Source organism: Cebus imitator, unplaced genomic scaffold (assembly GCF_001604975.1).
Source record: "Cebus imitator isolate Cc_AM_T3 unplaced genomic scaffold, Cebus_imitator-1.0 Scaffold190, whole genome shotgun sequence".
In the NCBI taxonomy this organism is placed as follows: domain Eukaryota; kingdom Metazoa; phylum Chordata; class Mammalia; order Primates; family Cebidae; genus Cebus; species Cebus imitator.
Window position 1 is genome coordinate 1,400,358 of NW_016107505.1, and position 17,752 is coordinate 1,418,109.

The window sequence follows — 17,752 nt, forward strand, 5'->3', positions numbered from 1 at the left end:
TCCCCAAAAGCCAGTTGCCCAGAAATTGAGCACTCTTTCATGGTCCAAACTTCAGGAAGGTCCACACATGGCTCAAGGAAAGCTGTCAGGTCTGCGAGCTAAATTCAGGTCTACTTGACATCTGTAATAAAGTTTGGTTAGACACACTGACTTACATCTTTGCTTTCTGAGGTCAGGAACTAAAAGCCACCATCATCTCTATTTAATAATTCCTAGAGATAGCCATCTGGAGCCAGTTAGGTGGAATGAAACCATGGCTTTTAATTCAGTTTACAAGATTAGGAGGCAGGAGGCTAGGTCAGAAGGTGAGATGATGACTGGCAGTAAGGTGGCAGGGTCCACAGTATGCACTTTGCTTTCAGAGCATACTTCTCCTCCTTCCCAGGTGAGGCCACCTTACAGAAGTCACTTCGCCTCTCTGTGCCTGCCTTGTAAAGCTAAATGAAGTTACAGTCACAAAATATTTTCAACTCAGGCTTCACCACCTCCTTCTGAGTCCACATCGCTGCCCCACTACACACACATGGGCACACCATTACGTACGACTGCAATATTATTATCCTCATCACTACCTCCTTCTGAGTCCACATCGCTGCCCCACTACACACACGCGGGCACACCCTTACATACAACTGCAATATTATCCTCATCACTACCTCCTTCTGAGTCCACATCGCTGCCCCCACTACGCATACACGGGCACACCCTTACATACAACTGCAATATTATTATCCTCATCGCTACCTCCTTCTGAGTCCACATTGCCGCCCCACTACGCACACACGGGCACACCCTTACATACAACTGCAATATTATTATTCTCATCGTCATTATTACCTACCTCATAGTACTATTTCTAACTTTACTAACCTTGACCTTGAGCCAGGAGCTACCCTAAGTACTCAATCTGCATTATTTTCCTTTTTTGACATAGCTCCAAACAGGAAATAACATGTCCATTTTGCGGAGTACAGAGAATTCACTGATCATCCCAAGGCTACCCACTTAGTAAAATGCATCACCTGGATATCAACCATTCAATGCCCACATCAATATTCCCAACATCAGGCATTATCTACCAGCTGAATTTAAGGGATATGGAGAATGGTGTTGTGAGCTGCATAAGTACAGCACTTTCCACTAGCAAACTCCATGGGATTCTTCAATACGTAGGATGCCTTGTCCCAGTTAACATTCTCGTTTTGTAGATGAGGAAATGGAGATTTATAGAAGTCAGGGAGATCTGAGTTTGAGTTCCTGCTTTTTCACTCACCAGCTGCACAGGTCTTTGCAAATCACATAATTCTTTGGAGGTTCACCTGTCCTCATCAGCAACACGGGGACAACATCTGAGCTCAGAGGGTTGGTGTGGGGTAAATACAAGTACAGAGCTTGGCCCCTCTTTCTAGAGGCAATCGAGGCTCATCTTTTCTTCTGTTCCTAGCATGAATGAAGAACGGTTCACAATTGTTGTCCCAATCTGTTTTCCTACTTTGGAAGCTCTTCCCTGCACCAAATGCACAGGGGTCCTCAATCATCTCACAGCGTCCTGAGTCCCAGTCCCCGACTGCTCGCCATGCATGACCCCTCATGGATTCTACTTCCCCATCTGTTCCCAGTCCCCAGCATCTGACCTTGTTTTGTTTTTCTGATTATGGCTTCCCCTTTGCAACCTCTTGGGCACAACATTCTGCACCACGCATGTCACACTGGCCACCACGCTGACTCTCCTGGATGGGCTGCCATCAGGGATCGTAGGTAAATACCTTGCCACTTCGCAACACCCCTGAACTGTGCACTTTGGTGGGAAATTTTAAGCAAGGATTTCTGAGTATCTAGTATGTACCTGGACTCATGCTTGGGCCTGGAAGCCCAGAGGTGGATCTGATGTGCTCATTCTGTATAAACTCAGAGTCTGGTGAGAAACAGAGACAAGGAAATACAAGTGATGCTTGCTATGATTTTTTTTTTTTTTCCTGAAAGGGCGTTTCACTCTGTTGCTCAGGCTGGAGTGCAGTGGCGCAATCTAGGGTCTGCTTCTTGGGTTCAAGCGATTCTGCCACCTCAGCTTCCGAGTAGCTGGGATTACAGGCGCCTACCACCATGCCCAGCTAATTTTTGTATTTTTAGTAGAGACAGGGTTTTGTCATGTTGGGCAGGCTGGTCTTGAATTCCTGACCTCGGCGACCCACCTGCCTCAGCCCTGTAAAGTGCTGGGATTACAGGCCTGAGCCACCGTGCCTGGACTTTCTATGATTGATAGAGGCAGGAACAGGGATTAAGTGGGAATAATGAGGCATGACTGAGGCATTATGGCCACACTTCCCGAAGAAGAGAGTTTGTTAAAGCTGTTGAACTGGGGGAAATCTATTAATTAGAAATATTTCCTTCTGTTGCATTTGCACATCATTTGTTATGTCTTCCTCCTCAGGTCTGATGAGCAGACTGTCACCAGATGGTAAGTGTTGGGATTACGTCCTTTGGACTTCGTCTTTCTTTTCTCCTGTCTCCAAGATAATGCAGACTTATTGAGTCATTTATGCTTTTATGAAGAGTCTATAGAACATTTCAGGCATTATCCAATCACATGTTTTGTTTGAGCTTTGATGCAATAAAAATATTTATTACTATATAAGGTTACAGCTAGAATTTTGCCTAGTAATTACTACGCTGTGGAGTGTTAAAGTTTTATGAATAGCATATGCACATGGGAAAATATTGAGGGAATATAAAATGAAGTCAAAATCATTCTCTTCACCACATTCCCAGCTCTGCTCTCTAGAAGCAAGCACCATTTCTAGTTTCACATGTAATCTCCCAAGAAATAGTCACACACACATATATGTACATCCTTAACTCTTCAAGCTAAAAGTATTATGTATTTTAGCAATATAACTTTACCTCTTTCAGACACCTGAAAAATGCTTCATGTAGACTCCCATAATTTAATGAGCCTCTGGTTCACGTACATTTAGTTTTTTTCCTAATATATGATTCTAGTTTTTAGTTTCCTTTCATCCTGTTGACTGGGATTCCTAACATATTTTGATTTCAGTTTTATTTTGTTTTGATGTTATTACAAACAGTGGTACGATGGAAATCCTTATAGAGTCATGGCTTTTTTAGTTTTGCAAATTCGTACCTGTTAAGTTCCTAAAAGGGAAATGGCTGGGCCAAAGGGTATCTGCCTTTTAAATGTGGACAGGTGTTGAACACATTTGCACCCTCATATTCAGCCTGTGGGGACGCCCGTTTCCCCACACCTTCAGCAACATGGAATATTATCTCACTTTTTACTTTTGACAATGTGATGGCTAAAAAAAAAGTTGCTCCCCCAGTATTTTTCTCACAGATAGACTGAACCTCATCAAGATTTCTTGCTGCATCTATGCACTACCAGAACCCCCATGTCTATCGTTCTTTAAATGGACACACAGCGTTTTCCTTAAGTAAATAAACTTGAAAAGGGCTCTACACTGCTTGTCATAAGGAGACGGCTGTGAAGATAAATATGAAAACAAAACGTCATTAAACTGTAACTCGACACTTTTCTGCCAAGGCTCGTTGAGTGAAGGTTGTTCTCGCTCTTTGGTAGAAAGGAAGACTAGCAAGTGTTAAGAATTAACGATGAGTCGGCGCCATTTTGAGAATTTCCCCCTGGTTGGAAGAGAACTGGAAGGAGAAAAACTCTCACCAGGGGGCACCCAAGGAGTTAGAGCTGAATCTGTGTCCCCCTGAGATCTCCTCAGCGTCACTAAGCCTTCATCTCTCACTGCTAGAGATGCCCAGCAGAGGGAATGCCAGCCAGACTTCCCAAAACATACGCATCCAGAATTCCACCTGGCTCCATTATTACCCGCACACACCACCCAGGCCAAGTCTGTTTGCTACCCGGTAAACCAGCATTAGCAGCACACATTGCACTGTGGTTGTGAGATTATGATACAATGTCAGAAACACTCAGATATTAGGGCGCCAGTGAAAGTGGGTTCGGCTCCTCGCCACCCCCACCATTCCATGGGTTCTGGACTCCAAAGTCCTCCTTGTGGTTTCTGTTAGTCCTATGATGACAGTTTCTGAGTTCTGTCCATCTTAGGTGGCTAAACAACCATGCACTTTCTCTGTTTGCCCATCAACCTGGAAGTAGGACTTTCCTCCATGGATTCCCCTCAGAAACGTGTTGTAGGAAAAATCTTACAGAAACCTACAATTACTGAGTTTTGATAAAGGTGAGAGTGTCAGGAATACCCCAACCTTGAGCACATGGTTTCCCCCGCCTTACCAGCTCTGCTCACCTCTCCTCACCTCTCCTTTACTTTTCCTCCCGCCTTTTGTCCCTCCCACATTGCCTGTGAAGCTGCAGCCCTCTCCTTTAAACAAGCTCAATAATTCCATTCTCCCTCACTCCTGTCCCCCAAAATCCACCCAACCCATATATACCAGCCCTCTGTGTGCCAGAACCTTCCTCCTTGGAATGTGGTTGAACTTTATTTTTTTATTTTATTATTGTTACTGTTTTGAGATGGAGTCTTGCTCTGTTGTTCAGGCTGGAGCGCAGTGGCGCGATCTTGGCTCACTGCCACCTTCACCTCCCGGGTTCAAGCGATTCTCCTGCCTCAGCCTCCAAGTAGCTGGTATTACAGGCATGCGCCACTATGCCCAGCAAATTTTTGTATTTTTAGTAGAGACGGGGTTTCACCATGTTGGTCAGGCTGGCCTCAAACTCCTGAGCCCATGATCTGCCTGCCTCAGCCTCCCAAAGTGCTGGGATTACAGGCATGAGCCACTGCGCCCGGACAACAGCTGGACTTTATAAAAAGCGAAATGTTCTTATTCCACATGTGAAGTGCCTGACATGAAACCAAGTACCAATCTAAAGCAGCCACTGTCAGATATAACAACGGCGGGGAGTCGAGGTGGATGTGGCGGGAGTCACAGACTCACAGGGCTGGAAATCATCTGATTCACTAAACAGCTGGGGAAACTGAGGCCTCGAAGGAGGCAGAGCATCAGAGGCAAGGTAGCCTCTAAGAGTAGACTCATTCAGCACCTTAAATGGGCCCATGAATTTCCAAGTATTCCTGTGCACTGATTCTTTTAGTCCTTCTAACTACTCTAAGAGGTGTAAATGCCACAACATCTAGAGCGACCAGCTCGCCCCAGCACATCCCCAGTGTTAGCTCTGAAACCCTTCCATCCTGGGAACCCCTTGCATCTGGGCAAACCAGGATGGTTGGTCTCTTAATTATGACTCCACTTTTCAATGAGGAGACTGAGGCACAAGTAGATGGAGTGAGTTGCTGGTGGTCACGAGGCTGGGGTGGCAGAGCCAGGACTGCAGCACAGGTCCTAACGGGTGGCATTCCGCTGTTCTCAGGGTGAAGGCTGAGGCCCTTAAGCTGACTCCCAGGGCACAGCATCACTGAGCTCCAGAAACTCTCCAGCCACGCCTCGTGCCACGGTCACCTTCCACCACCGTGCCCCTGAGGTGGGCTACTGTCAGGATCGCCCCATGTTGGGTATCACTGTTGGGGTCTGTTAACCTGCCGATGTTCCCCACAATAGGGGCACCACGTTGTGAGGAATGCCAGCAGGTGAACAGACCCCTAACAGTGGGCCTCCTTCAATCCTCCCGCACCTGCAGGGTCCAACCTGCCCAGGAAGATGCCCACATTGTCCCCTCTGTCTGCGACTCTTTCCTCCCTCCTCTGCCAAATTTCTTCCCCCAGCTAACCCATGCTCATCTTCCAGGTCTCAGACACAACCTAACTTCCCTCAAGATGCCTCCCCTGGCGTCCCCACAAGGTCAGCAACCATCACCCCCTTACAGGTTCCCACGGAACCCAGCAAGTCTACCCAAAATACTCACCCCACTTTTTGATGCCTTTGCTGCCTGCTTCTCTGACTCGTCTGTGAGCTCCCTGAGCACCTGGGTCAGGCCTGCTTTGCTTTCCACTGCATCCTCCATACCTTGTGTGATGCCCAGCACACAGGAGATGCCTCATAAACATTTGTTAGAAGGTGTGACTGAGTAGTTGAGTCTGTGTCTTCACCCATAAAATGAGTGAGCTGGGTTGCCTCATCTCTACCTCTGCTGTCCTGACTGGTCAGGGATGCTTAGTTGGTGGTGTCTGAGACCCATGTCTTATTGTTGATTTCTCTCTCTACTCTGCACCTCCATTGGAACCTGGGCTGCCTACATTGTTGCCTCCAGATAGGACAGAAGAAGAAAGTAAGTACTGTGACAGTCTCTGTCTCTGAAATTAGATTCTCATAACCCACTCTGGGCTTTCAAACTCTTTAAAAAATGTCAGGGAAGGGCTGGTCCAGGCCCCAGTGTTTAGCCATTCGCCTGGCATCAGAAGCATCATCAGCACAGGTTCTGCTGAAGAATCTAAGCTGCTGGTAAATGTCTAACAACCACCTCTGCACGAGGATAGTGGGAAAGGATGCCCTGATTTGTAGTGACTGCCATTTCCCATGGTGTAAATACTCTGACCGTGCCTGATTTCAGGCTACTAAGGGTCTAACAGCTGCCTTGTACAATTTCTGAATTTTAGTAATTGTCTCTTGTAAACCATCTTCAGCACCTCACTAAGTGTAAGCTATATCTTTTTTATTTGGTGTAGAAATTGCTCCAATGCGAGGGAGCTTACCCCATTCGTCTTCCAAAGGAAAAGTGATAATCTGGGGGAGAGAAAGGGGCCAGGCCCTTTACAGAAGGTAGGGGAAATTTCAAGAAAGGAAGATGGTGGAGCAACCTCTCGTGAAGACAGACATATTTATACTCTATCTAGTTTGGGTAAGATGGAACGAGGCCCCTCTTCTCATGAGTACTGATCCTTAAGATCAAAGATTTGTTCATCTTTTAGTACATGTCCTAGAAAACCGTATGGCACATAGTTGGACTACACAAATGTTTCTCTTGTGTGTGGGTGGTTTTTTGGTTTTTCTTTTTTGGGGATGGGTTCTCACTCTGTTGCCCAGACTGGAGTGCAGTGGTGCAATCATAGCTCACTGCAGCCTAGACACCCCAGGCTCAAGCAATCTTCCTGCCTCAGCCTCCTGAATAGTTGAGACTACAGGTGCACACCACGATACTTGGCTGATATTTTCTTTTTTTGTAGAGACGGGGTCTCACCATGTTGCCCAGGCTGATCTCAAACTCTTGGGCTCAAGCGATTTTCCTAGCTTGGCCTGCCAAAGTGGGGGAGTTACAGGCATGAGCCACCACTTCTGGCGCTCACACATGTTTCTTGCACATCTTATTCATGTTATTTTTGCTCATTAGAAGGAGCTGAAGAAAACTAATACTGGAGAACCTGCCTCTATTATATTACTGAATTCTTACAAGAGCACTGGTCAAATGGAACACAAGTTATAAAGGGAAGTTTCCCCAAACTGATTATCTGAAACTTTTTCAAAAAGACAGATATCGGTGTTCTATCTGGGCCTTCTGCATGAGAATACCAAGGGGTGGGACCCAGGAATCTGTTCTTTCCAAAGGTTTCTCAGGTGCTTCTGATGATTTGGCTCAGATGGTTTGAGAACTACTGAGATAAAGCAGGACTTAGCAAACTCCAGACAGGCCCACTGCTTGCTTTCATAAATAAAGTTTTATTGACACACATTCACACCCATTCATTTAGGTATTATTTGTAGTTGTCTTTGTGCTCTAATGGCAGAGTTGCCTAGCTATGACTAGGACCATGTAGCCTGCAAAGCCTACACTATTTACTGTCAGACCCTTTAGAGAAAACATTTGCTGACCTCTGAGCTAAAGCAGTGCTTGTCAGGGTCTTTGTTTAAAATTAAGGTCCAGGACCCTACTTCATATCAAAGAAGGAGGATGTCTGTGATGGAATTCTAAGCTCTTGTGTTTGCCTCCCAAATGGTGATCTTTGGGCCAGACACGGTGGCTCATGCCTGTAATCCCAGCACTTTGGGAGGCAGAGGTGGGAGGACAGCTTGAACCCAGGAGTTTAAGACCAGCGTGGGCAACATAGGGAGACCCCTTCTCTATTGAAAATTAATACATAAAGAGTTTAAAACACTGAATGGAGGAATAACTGAATGTCATGTCTGCTGATTCTATTCTCTTGCTCACTCTTTTCCATACTGACTCCCTGAATGCTGGTTCTGCTACTTCCTCCAGTAAAAAGTAAGTTATTTTTCCTTTCCTATGGGTCACTTGGAAGTATTCAGGTGCTGGGAAGAAGAGGCAACAAGAAAAAGAAGGGAATCTTCGGGTAGTTCTCCATGTAGAACACAAGTTGAGAGAGACCCTCCATCAGCTGCCCCCCTCTCTGAAGGAGTTTCAGGGTGGACAGCAAGCCCCAGATTGTGTGGAGAGCCGTAAGGGTGTGTCTGGGGTATGGGTGGGTCTGGGGCTACATGCAGGACTGTGTGTGAGCCCTTAGCATATAACATCGCTGAGCTCACAGGACCATTGCCCCAGAAGACAAGAAAGTATTGAGTTGTACATATTTGTTGGGAGGGTGACTGAGAAGAGAACCAAAGAGGAGTGCCTTGCTTCTTCCTCAAGCTCTCTCCCTCCTGACCCTCAGGCGAGAAATGAGAGAGAACCCTGGAGACTCAAAGGGATGCTCTAGTATCTTCTTAATCTCTGGAAGATTAATCCCCATGGAAACTGGATACTTGGGGCTCTGTCCACCTGGATTAATGCATCTCTAAAGGAGTAATGTCTCAAAGAATCATCTCAAGTCATCCATCATGGGCCCCAGTCTAATCCATTGAATCTGGAAGATACTTTATTTCTCATTTTTGGGAAGGTCTGTTTTGAGAACCAGCAGGGTGGGAGGAGCTAGGAGGAGGCGTTATTAACTTCTTTCTTTTCCTCTCCTCTCGGTGCCTCCACTGGTGCCCAACAATGCCCACTGGATCTTCTGCTCCTGGCATCTCAACAGTATTGAAACGTAAGTCTTGTTTCACATTTGACCCCTTCTATTTTGCTCCCGTTCTCATCTCTGCCAAGGGAGGTCCACTCTTAGCCAAGCCCAGAAACCACCACTTCACTTTCTGTCTCTACGAATTTGAGGATTCTAGGTACCTCACAGACGTGGAATCATACACTGTGTGGTCTTTTGTGTCTGGCTTCATTCACTCAGCGTCGTAGCCTCGAGGTTCATCCAGACTGTGGCCTGTGTCAGTGCTGCATTCCTTTTTATGGCTGAGTCATATTCCATTATATGGATAGACTGCACTTTTAATTCAATCATCCATTGATAGACTTTCGGGTTGATTCTGCCTTTTGGCTGAGGACACACTCTTCTCTTTTGGTCCACATTCAAAGCCATCTAAACCCCAGTTCTGAGACATCATCCTGTCCACGCCTCACGATTACCTCCAAACCCCACTTCTGTGCAGCTGGAGCCTCAATGAAACCCAAGACACCCTGATATGAAAAAACAAATCGAAAAAGGGTATCCGGCAGCTCAAGAGCACATTCCAGGCACCAGGCACAGTTGTAAGTGCTTGACTCGTGATAGTCCCCAAGCCATCATCCTTGTTTTACAGCTGAAAACATGGTGGTGAGAGAAGGCGAGTAGCTTGCTCATGCTCACACAGCCAGTAAGGTGCAGAGAATAACTGAAGCCCAATCTGATCCCCAAACGGTGCTATTAAACAGTGCAAACTAGAACATGGTTAAAGCAGCTCAGACTAACGAGGTCCCTGCTGCATCCCGACACTGGAAGTATTATTATTATTTTATGTTGTGTGTGTTGTAAAAACGATAAAATTAAGCTAAGAAAGGAAAGCAGAACCGGCAGAGTGTGCGCTGTGGGTGCAGGTCCTTACTGCACCGTTTTCTAGTTCTGTGGGGCTTTGGGCCCTCACCTCCTGAGAGGCGCAGCCCCCTGGTCTATACAACACACGTAATGGTTCCAGTCTCACAAGGTTGTGAGGAGTAAACAGGATCGTGCTGTGAGCAGGATGATCCTCACCTGGGGAGATGTGGCCCCTCAGGGGACGCCTGGCAACACCTAGAGATATTTTTGGTTGTCAGGACTCGGGGAGGTGGTGGAGGAGGCTAATGGCACCTAATGGGGGGAGTCTTGAGATGTTCCTAAACACCCTACAATGCACAGGACACCCCGCCCCCCACAACAAAAAAAACTATGCAGTCCCAAATGTCACTCGTCTGGAGGTCGAGAACCCCCCGCTGAATAAAGTGTCTGGCATGGGATAAGAGTTCAGCCGGGGCTCTTATCAAACTGCCTCAATTGCGTTTGTTCGGAACGCCCCACGTCTGCAGGAGGCACCTCTGTCCTGCTCCTTCTGCTCCTTTCCTCAGGCCCTTCTCCTTCCTGCATCCTCAGGCTGCACCCACAGCACCTCGCAAACGAAAAGCGGACCCAGCCCTGCTCCAGTAACAAGCAAAACCCAAACCCAACAAGAAAATCCCAAACACCTGCCTAAGGGCCCACCAGGTGCCAAGCTCTGTGCCCGGCGATGCACAGGGGCTCTTTCTCCCTGACCCACACATTCACCCAGGATGCATGTGGTTCAGCCGAGACAGCCTGAGTTTCAGGGTTAACAGACCTGGGTGGGAATTCTACTCCCATCATCTATCATTTGGGTATAACTTACTCAAACTTCCTTAGATTCTGTTTTCCTACTTGATTAATGGAGATAATATTTTTTGTTTAAGAATTCAATGACATAAAGCAGGGATGAATCAGCAATTCTTTTTTCTTTACTGTAAAGCGCCAAATAGTAAATATCTTAGGCTTTGAGGGCCAGGTGGTCTCTGCAGCCACTTGCTACTCAATGCTGCCTTTGTGGCCTGAAAGCAGCCACAAACAACACATAGAGAATGGGCATGGCTGTGTTCCAATAAAACTTTATTTACAAAAGTAGTAGCCAACACACTGTGAATGGGCATGGCTCTGTTCCAATAAAACTTTATTTACAAAAGTAGTAGCCAACACACTGTGAATGGGCATGGCTCTGTTCCAATAAAACTTTATCTACAAAAGCAGGTGTCAGGATGTCCACCCACCAATGAATGGGTAGTAAACAAAATGTGTCTATTCATACAATGGAATGTTATTCGGCCACAAAGAAAGTGCTGACACAGGAGACAACATAAATGAGCCTTGAAAACATAGTGCTCAGTGAAAGAAGCCAGACACAAAAGCACAGAGGATATGACTCGAGCTCTATGAAATGTCCACAGGAAGCAAGTCCATAGGTAGAAGCAGCAGTTTAGTGGTTGCCCAGGACCACGGGAGAGGAGGGTGAGCCCAGAGAAACGGGGAGTGACTGTGCAGGGGCACCGGGTTTGGGGGCAATGGCCAACGGGTACATGGTTTCTTTTTCGAGTGATGAAAATGTTCTAAAATTTATTGTGGTGATGGATGCACAGCTTTGTAAATGTACTAAAAAATACTATCTTGTACACTTAATGGGTGACTCATAAGTGACGTGAATTATATTAATATACCAACCAAGCTGTTACTAAGAAAACAAGTTCAGAAAACAACAAGAGCTGGAGGGATGGAGTGTGCCAGCCCTTGGATGACGTATGTAGGTACTCACATTAGAGGGACACAAAATATACAGAAAAAAGGCTGGGCGCATTGGCTCTCACCTGTAATCCCAGCACTCTGGGAGGCTAAGGCAGGTGGATCATCTGAGGTCAGGAGTTCAAGACCTGCCCGGCCAATACGGCAAAACCCCATCTCTACAAAACTATAATTACCTGGGCGTGGTGGTGGGCACCTGTAACCCCAGCTACTCAGGAGGCTGAGGCGGGAAGTTCACTTGAACCTGGGAGGCAGAGGTTGCAGTGAGCCAAGATTGCACCACTACACTCCAGCCTGGGCAACAGAACGAGACTCCGTCTCCAAACAGAAAAGATGGGAACGGCGTGGCAGCTTCCCTCCCAGCCTAACCCGGCTGCTGTGAGAGTCCTGCAAAGCACTGCCATCCCCTCTGACCCACCATGCAGGCTTCGACTGTCTGCCTCGTTAAGTCTACACGTCCTGACCACTCACCACGACCCACCCAGGGCTCATCCCTCCATCTTCTGATGTTGTGGTTTTTCCCTACACGCGGCCGCCTCCTTCATGACTCCTTGGAACTCCACACTCTGGGCCCTGTCTGCTCCCCTGACACGTCTTGCTTCCTGCACCCCATTTCCTTCCGGATGGACCACATCAGAGATCCTAGGTAAAACCTCGGTCCGTGCATGCCCCCGGACTTTGTGGGAAGCTGGTTTGGGAAGAATGTTCTATAATACCTAGCATTAGGTATGAATACTAGGCGGGGCCATGTGAGGTGATGGAAAGCTGAAAGACGGATCTGACATGCTCACACCCTCACTCCAACTGACAGTCTAATGGAGGTGGGGAGATGGACAGGCAGTTACATTACAGCCAGGAGGAGGTGGCAGTGGGGACAGTGTGAAAGGGGACGATGAGGGAATCCCGCTGGGCTTCTCGGAGGAGGAGTGCTTGGGGCGAACTTGCTGGACCTGTTGGTCTGGAAGTATTTCTCATGCTGCTCCCTCTTACTTGCATTGTATGCCCCTGTCTTCCTTATTAGGTTTGCTGAGCCTCCAAGTACTGCATGGTAAGTCTGCTGACTATGCTATTTTGCGTTCACTCCTGTGCACAGAAATATACGGGTACTGGTTTTTCACTATGGTGGAGGAGCCTTAAATAGTACCAGACCTTACACTTTTTATCCACACCATCATCTGCATCACAAATGTTTTGCATGTTTTTATTTGTCCAACAAATATGAATTGATGTTAGCTATCCTATACAGAATCTTATTCTAGGTGTTGGAGATACAGCAGAAAACAAAACAGATACAAGTCTGGGACCAAGTGGAACTTGTATTCCAATCAGAGGAGAAAACATATAAAGAAGTAGGTTACAGGTCTGTCGGATGCTGTCATGTCCTATGAAGACAACAGAGTAATGGAGATGGAAACGCAGTGTGGGAAAAGTTAAATTTTTTGGCCGAGCGCGGTGGCTCATGCCTGTAATCCTAGCACTTTGGGAGGCCCAGGCAGGTGGATCACTTGAGGTCAGGAGTTTGAGACCAGCCTGGCCAACATGGTGAAACTCTGTCTCTACTAAAAATACAAAAAATTAGCCAGGCGTGGTGGTGCGCACCTGTAATTCCAGCTTCTGAGGAGACCGAGGCAGGAGAATCGCTCGAAACTGGGAGGTGGAGATTGCAGTGACAGATATCACATCATTGTACTCCAGCCTGGGCAACAAGAGTGAAACTCTGTCTCAAAAAAAAAAAGGTTTTTAAAGGGCAGTCAGGGGAACATGACATTTGAGCAAAAGCTTGAAGAAGAAGGGCAGGTGAGGCAGACGTAGCTGGGGGAAGGGCATTCCAGGAAGATAGAACAGCATGTGCACAGGTGTGGGTAACCCCCCACACGGGCACCGAGGAAGGAGAGCTGTGCAAACCCCAGGCAAAATTAGTGCCTGAAGAATATCTTACAATGTTATTACTCAGCTATTCCTTTATATAATCCTTTACATATAATCATATATTAGCTTATCGAATTAGTGCCTGAAGTATAACTTACTGCTTCCATATATCTAGCTTATATAATCATACTTAGTACTTATATCTAGCATACTTAGTTCCATATAATCTTTCTATATAATCATTCAGGTATTGTAGTCGGAGCTGTACTGACACATTTAGTGCCGATTTATAGAATCCTTCCATATAACCGTATAGTAGTTTGTAGTAGGAGGAATGCCTAGAGCAGTCACAGAACAGAAGCAGTACATGGGAAAACAGCCAGACCAGGACGAGAACCAAAGACTCAGGTGGTGGCATTCCTGCCTGAAAGGGCATACGCTGCATGGCAGGCTTGGAGCTAGAGCCTCTCCTCCTGAGAGAGGAGTTGTAGTACCTTGCATCCAGTTCCTGTGGAAAGTCGGTCTCAGGCCTGAGATCCCACAAATAACCGAGGGAGAAGAACCCCTCTGGTGTGACGTCACAGTGTCTGTACACCCTGTCAGTCTTTTCTTGCTTCTGTGCTAGCTCAAATCATCCTCCCATAAATATCTTAGGAGAAGAGGACAAGTCTGCCAGCTCCCACTGCATTGGCTTACAGTATCCTTCTATCAGAAACCCTTTGAAGTCTCCAGCCCCCAGATAAGATGTGTTGCGCACGACAGCTGTTGCACACAGCCCACCTCCTTGCCTCGGTGACCTAATGGGGGTGGACCCCTTTTCTGTACATGATCCTCTACTACTGCACATGGCATGGCCCCCTACTGTGCACGGCCCACCTTTCTGCCCAGGTGACATAATGGGGTGGCCCCCTCGCTTGTCACTCACGTGATTATGTATGCCTTATCACTAAGCCTATAGATGATGACCTCAGTTACGACCCTTCCCCCTGCTTGTACCTAATAAATATAGACACTTCTGGGTGTTCGAGGCCTTGCCTGTCTCAGCTTATAGGTGGCGTGGCCCCCCGAGTCCAGCTGCTCATCTCCAGTTCTTCAGTGTCCTGTCTCTTTACTTCTGGGATCCTGCATCTCAGCACAGCGTAAGGGACACCTCACGACCCTGTGGGGCCAACAGTCCTACACAAAGGTCCTGAGGCAGGAGAGTCCCTGGGATCCAGGGACACGGAGGAAACTAACTGCATTCTCTTCTCTCATTCGAGGCACCCAGAAGCCCCATTTAGAGTTTGGTCTCCATCCATTTCATCATTCACCTGATGGTTTCTTTTCTTTTCTTTTCCTTTTTTTCCTCCTCCTCCTCCTCTTCCTCCCTCCCTCTCTCGCCCCCTTTCTTTCTTTCCTCTTTCTCCTTCTCTTTCTCCTCCTCCTCTTCATTTTCAGAAGAAACGAGTGACTGTAAGGAGGAAGGTGAGTGCATGGAGTCACGCCATTCCTCATCTACAGGACAGCGTGTCCCTTCAGTCTGGGCTAGGATAAAGCCTTAGAAGATTTCAGGTAATAAAGCCAGGGGCTTTGGTACCCGAGAGGCTGCCTTCCCAAAGGGTATCCAAAGTCTGCAAGCCACCTGCCCCCTTTACACTGCTCATAGGCATCAAGAAGACCCAACATACTCAGATGTGAGTGGGAGACATTTTTATCCCAGCTGCTGCTTCTGGGGAGTGTTGAGTCCTCTCTTCCCCCCTAGAAATTACCAGGTTAAGTCCTGGGTGACAGGGCTGTGGTGCGGAAAACCAAGGGAGGAAAACCAGATAACAGCAGCAAGCCTCCAAGTGACCCAGATGATGGAGACGAGCACTTTAAAATAGGTAGAGCTGGGCATGGTGGATCGCCTGTGGTCCCAGCTCCCTGGGAGGCTGAGGCAGGAGGAGCTGGGGAGGTGGAGCCTGCAGTTAGCTGTGATTGTGCCACTGTATCCAGCCTGGGTAACTGAGCAAGCCTCAAATTAAAAAAAAAAAAAAAAAAAGTCGGGCGTGGTAGTGCAAAAAAAAAAAAAAAAAAAAAAAAAAAAATTAAAAAAAAAAAAAAAAAAAAAACCAGAAGAACACTAACGGTTGGTTCTTTTGAAAAGAGTAATAGAAATGTAATCCTTTGGCATTACTGATAAGAAAAAACAGAGGAGAAAAAACTGTCAATATTCGGAAGGAAGATGAGAACATCATAAATAAAATAATAAGGAGATAACTGGAGAAACTTTATGCCAATAAAATTGGAAGTTTAGATAAAATGGACAAAATCCTAGAAAACCACAAATTGCCAAAACAAATGAAATGATATAAAAAATGTGAACAACCCTCTATCTGTTAAAGAAACGTCATCTGTAATTAAATAGCCTTTCCCCACACAAAAGCGTCTTCCAGGTTCAAGACAGCATTAATGGTGAATTATTCTAAACACTCAAGGAAGAAATCACACTGATCTTACATGAAATCTTCTAGAACATTAAAAACGGTCATTTCCCAACTCATTTTTGGACAGAGTAACTTTGATAAAAGATCTGACAAATATGAAAAAGGAAAATTTCAAGCCATTCTTTCCTACAGACATAGATGCAAAATCCTAGACTAAATATTAGCAAATCCAATTTGGCAAGATAGTTTAAAGAATCATGACCAAATTCCCTTTATTCCAACAATGCAACAATGGTTTAATAGATAAAAACCAATATGTGGTATTCCCACCTTATTAACATAAAAAAGCATATTATTTCAGTAGATACAGAAAAAGAACATGATATGATTTCACAGTTATTCATGATTTTTTTTTTTTTGAGACAGGGTCTAGCTTTGTTGCCCAGGCTGGAGTGCTGTGATCTGATCACAGCTGACTACAACCCCAAACTCCTGGGCTCAAGTGATCTTCCCGCTACAGCTTCTGAGTAGCTGGGACCACAGGCATGTGACACCACACCCAGCTAATATGTTAAATTTCTGGAAGAGTTGGGGGTCTCCCTATGTTGCCCAGGCTGGTCTCAAATTCCTGGGCACAAGGGAGGCTCTTGCCTCAGCCTCCCAAAGTGGTGGAATTACAGATGTGAGCCACCATGCCCTGCCTTACTCATGATAAAACAAGCAAGCAAACAAAATTAAAAAACAAACAAACAAACAAACAAAAAAATACCTCAGCTAGCTAGGAGTAGAAGGGAACATCTTAATATAATAAGTAATAACTACCAAAAAATGACAAGGAACAACCTGTTTAAGGTAAAATCCTCAAGATCCTCAGGGTTTGGGTCCAGGACCTCTGTGCAGATAACAAAATTCACTGATGCTCAAGTCCATGATACAAAATAGCCCAGTGCTTGCATTTAACCTATGCACAGCCTCCTGCCTGCTGCACACTGGAAATCATCTTAGATTACTCATAATACTTGATACCATGTAAATGCTCCTTAGTTACTATGCTGCTATGTTTTTGTATTTTTTTATTGTTGTATTGCTATTTTTATTGGGGTTTTTAGAAGTATTTCTCGCCAGTTGTTGGCCAAGTCCTCAGACATGGAATCCAGCGACATAGAGGGCTGACGGGGTAGAGAGTGTCACCTCTGAGGTCACAGCTGAGACGTTCTTGCTATCACCGCTTGCATTTCACATTGCACTGAGTGTTCTATCTAGTGCAAGTCCTAGCCAGGCAAGGAAAAGGAAAGAATAGGCAAAAGGATTGCAAAGAAAGAAAGAAAGAAAGAAGAGCCTCATTTTTTTTTATAGATGTGATTGTGTACCTTTGATTGGGAGGGTATATCTGAGGGGCCTGGGATAGGCTGGTGTTGGTGACATATAATTAAACACAAAATATCCACCAGACCCAGAGATCTTCTCCACACAGGTAGAAGAGAAAGAAAATAGTTTTATTAATGGGTAAGTATTAAACCCAGAACGTGATATTCAAAGAGACTGCAAAGACAGAAAAAAAATGTTCACCCTTTTATATAGCCAAACAGATACAACTTATTACATACCTGCTCTCAAGATAAACGGCAGCTAGTCCTCAAGGAAGAGGAGGACTTGGCAACTCTATTTGCTGTACATGGTTCATCTGAAATTAACCTGGTTATTGAGGCAGCCATCTGTGTTTGTTTTGTTAGTCTAAGGGAAAAATAAACTTTTTTTTTTTTTGAGAGGGAGTCTTGCTCTGTTGCCCAGCCTGGAGTGCAATGGCATGATCTTGGCTTACTACCACCTCCACCTCCTGGGTTCAGGCAATTCTCCTGCCTCAGCCTCCTGAGTAGCTGGGACTACAGGTGCCCGCCACCATGCCCAGCTGATTTTTTGTATTTTTTT

General features: G+C 46.0%; 2 protein-coding genes across 2 annotated transcripts in view; one reads left to right on the plus strand and one right to left on the minus strand.

The window, feature by feature from the left end:
* The window catches only part of LOC108316663 (zinc finger and SCAN domain-containing protein 5A-like), a 136,145-nt gene that overhangs the window by 63,398 nt on the left and 54,995 nt on the right, over window positions 1–17,752 (minus strand). The window lies entirely within an intron of this gene.
* EDDM13 (epididymal protein 13) overlaps window positions 1–17,752 on the plus strand; it is a 34,364-nt gene that overhangs the window by 9,972 nt on the left and 6,640 nt on the right. The window contains exons 5-11 of the mRNA XM_037745045.1: window positions 1,750–1,758; window positions 2,432–2,458; window positions 5,752–5,805; window positions 6,215–6,232; window positions 8,462–8,476; window positions 12,571–12,597; window positions 14,856–14,882. Of these exons, the coding sequence (XP_037600973.1) occupies window positions 1,750–1,758; window positions 2,432–2,458; window positions 5,752–5,805; window positions 6,215–6,232; window positions 8,462–8,476; window positions 12,571–12,597; window positions 14,856–14,882 (177 nt within the window). The remainder of the gene's footprint in view (window positions 1–1,749; window positions 1,759–2,431; window positions 2,459–5,751; window positions 5,806–6,214; window positions 6,233–8,461; window positions 8,477–12,570; window positions 12,598–14,855; window positions 14,883–17,752) is intronic.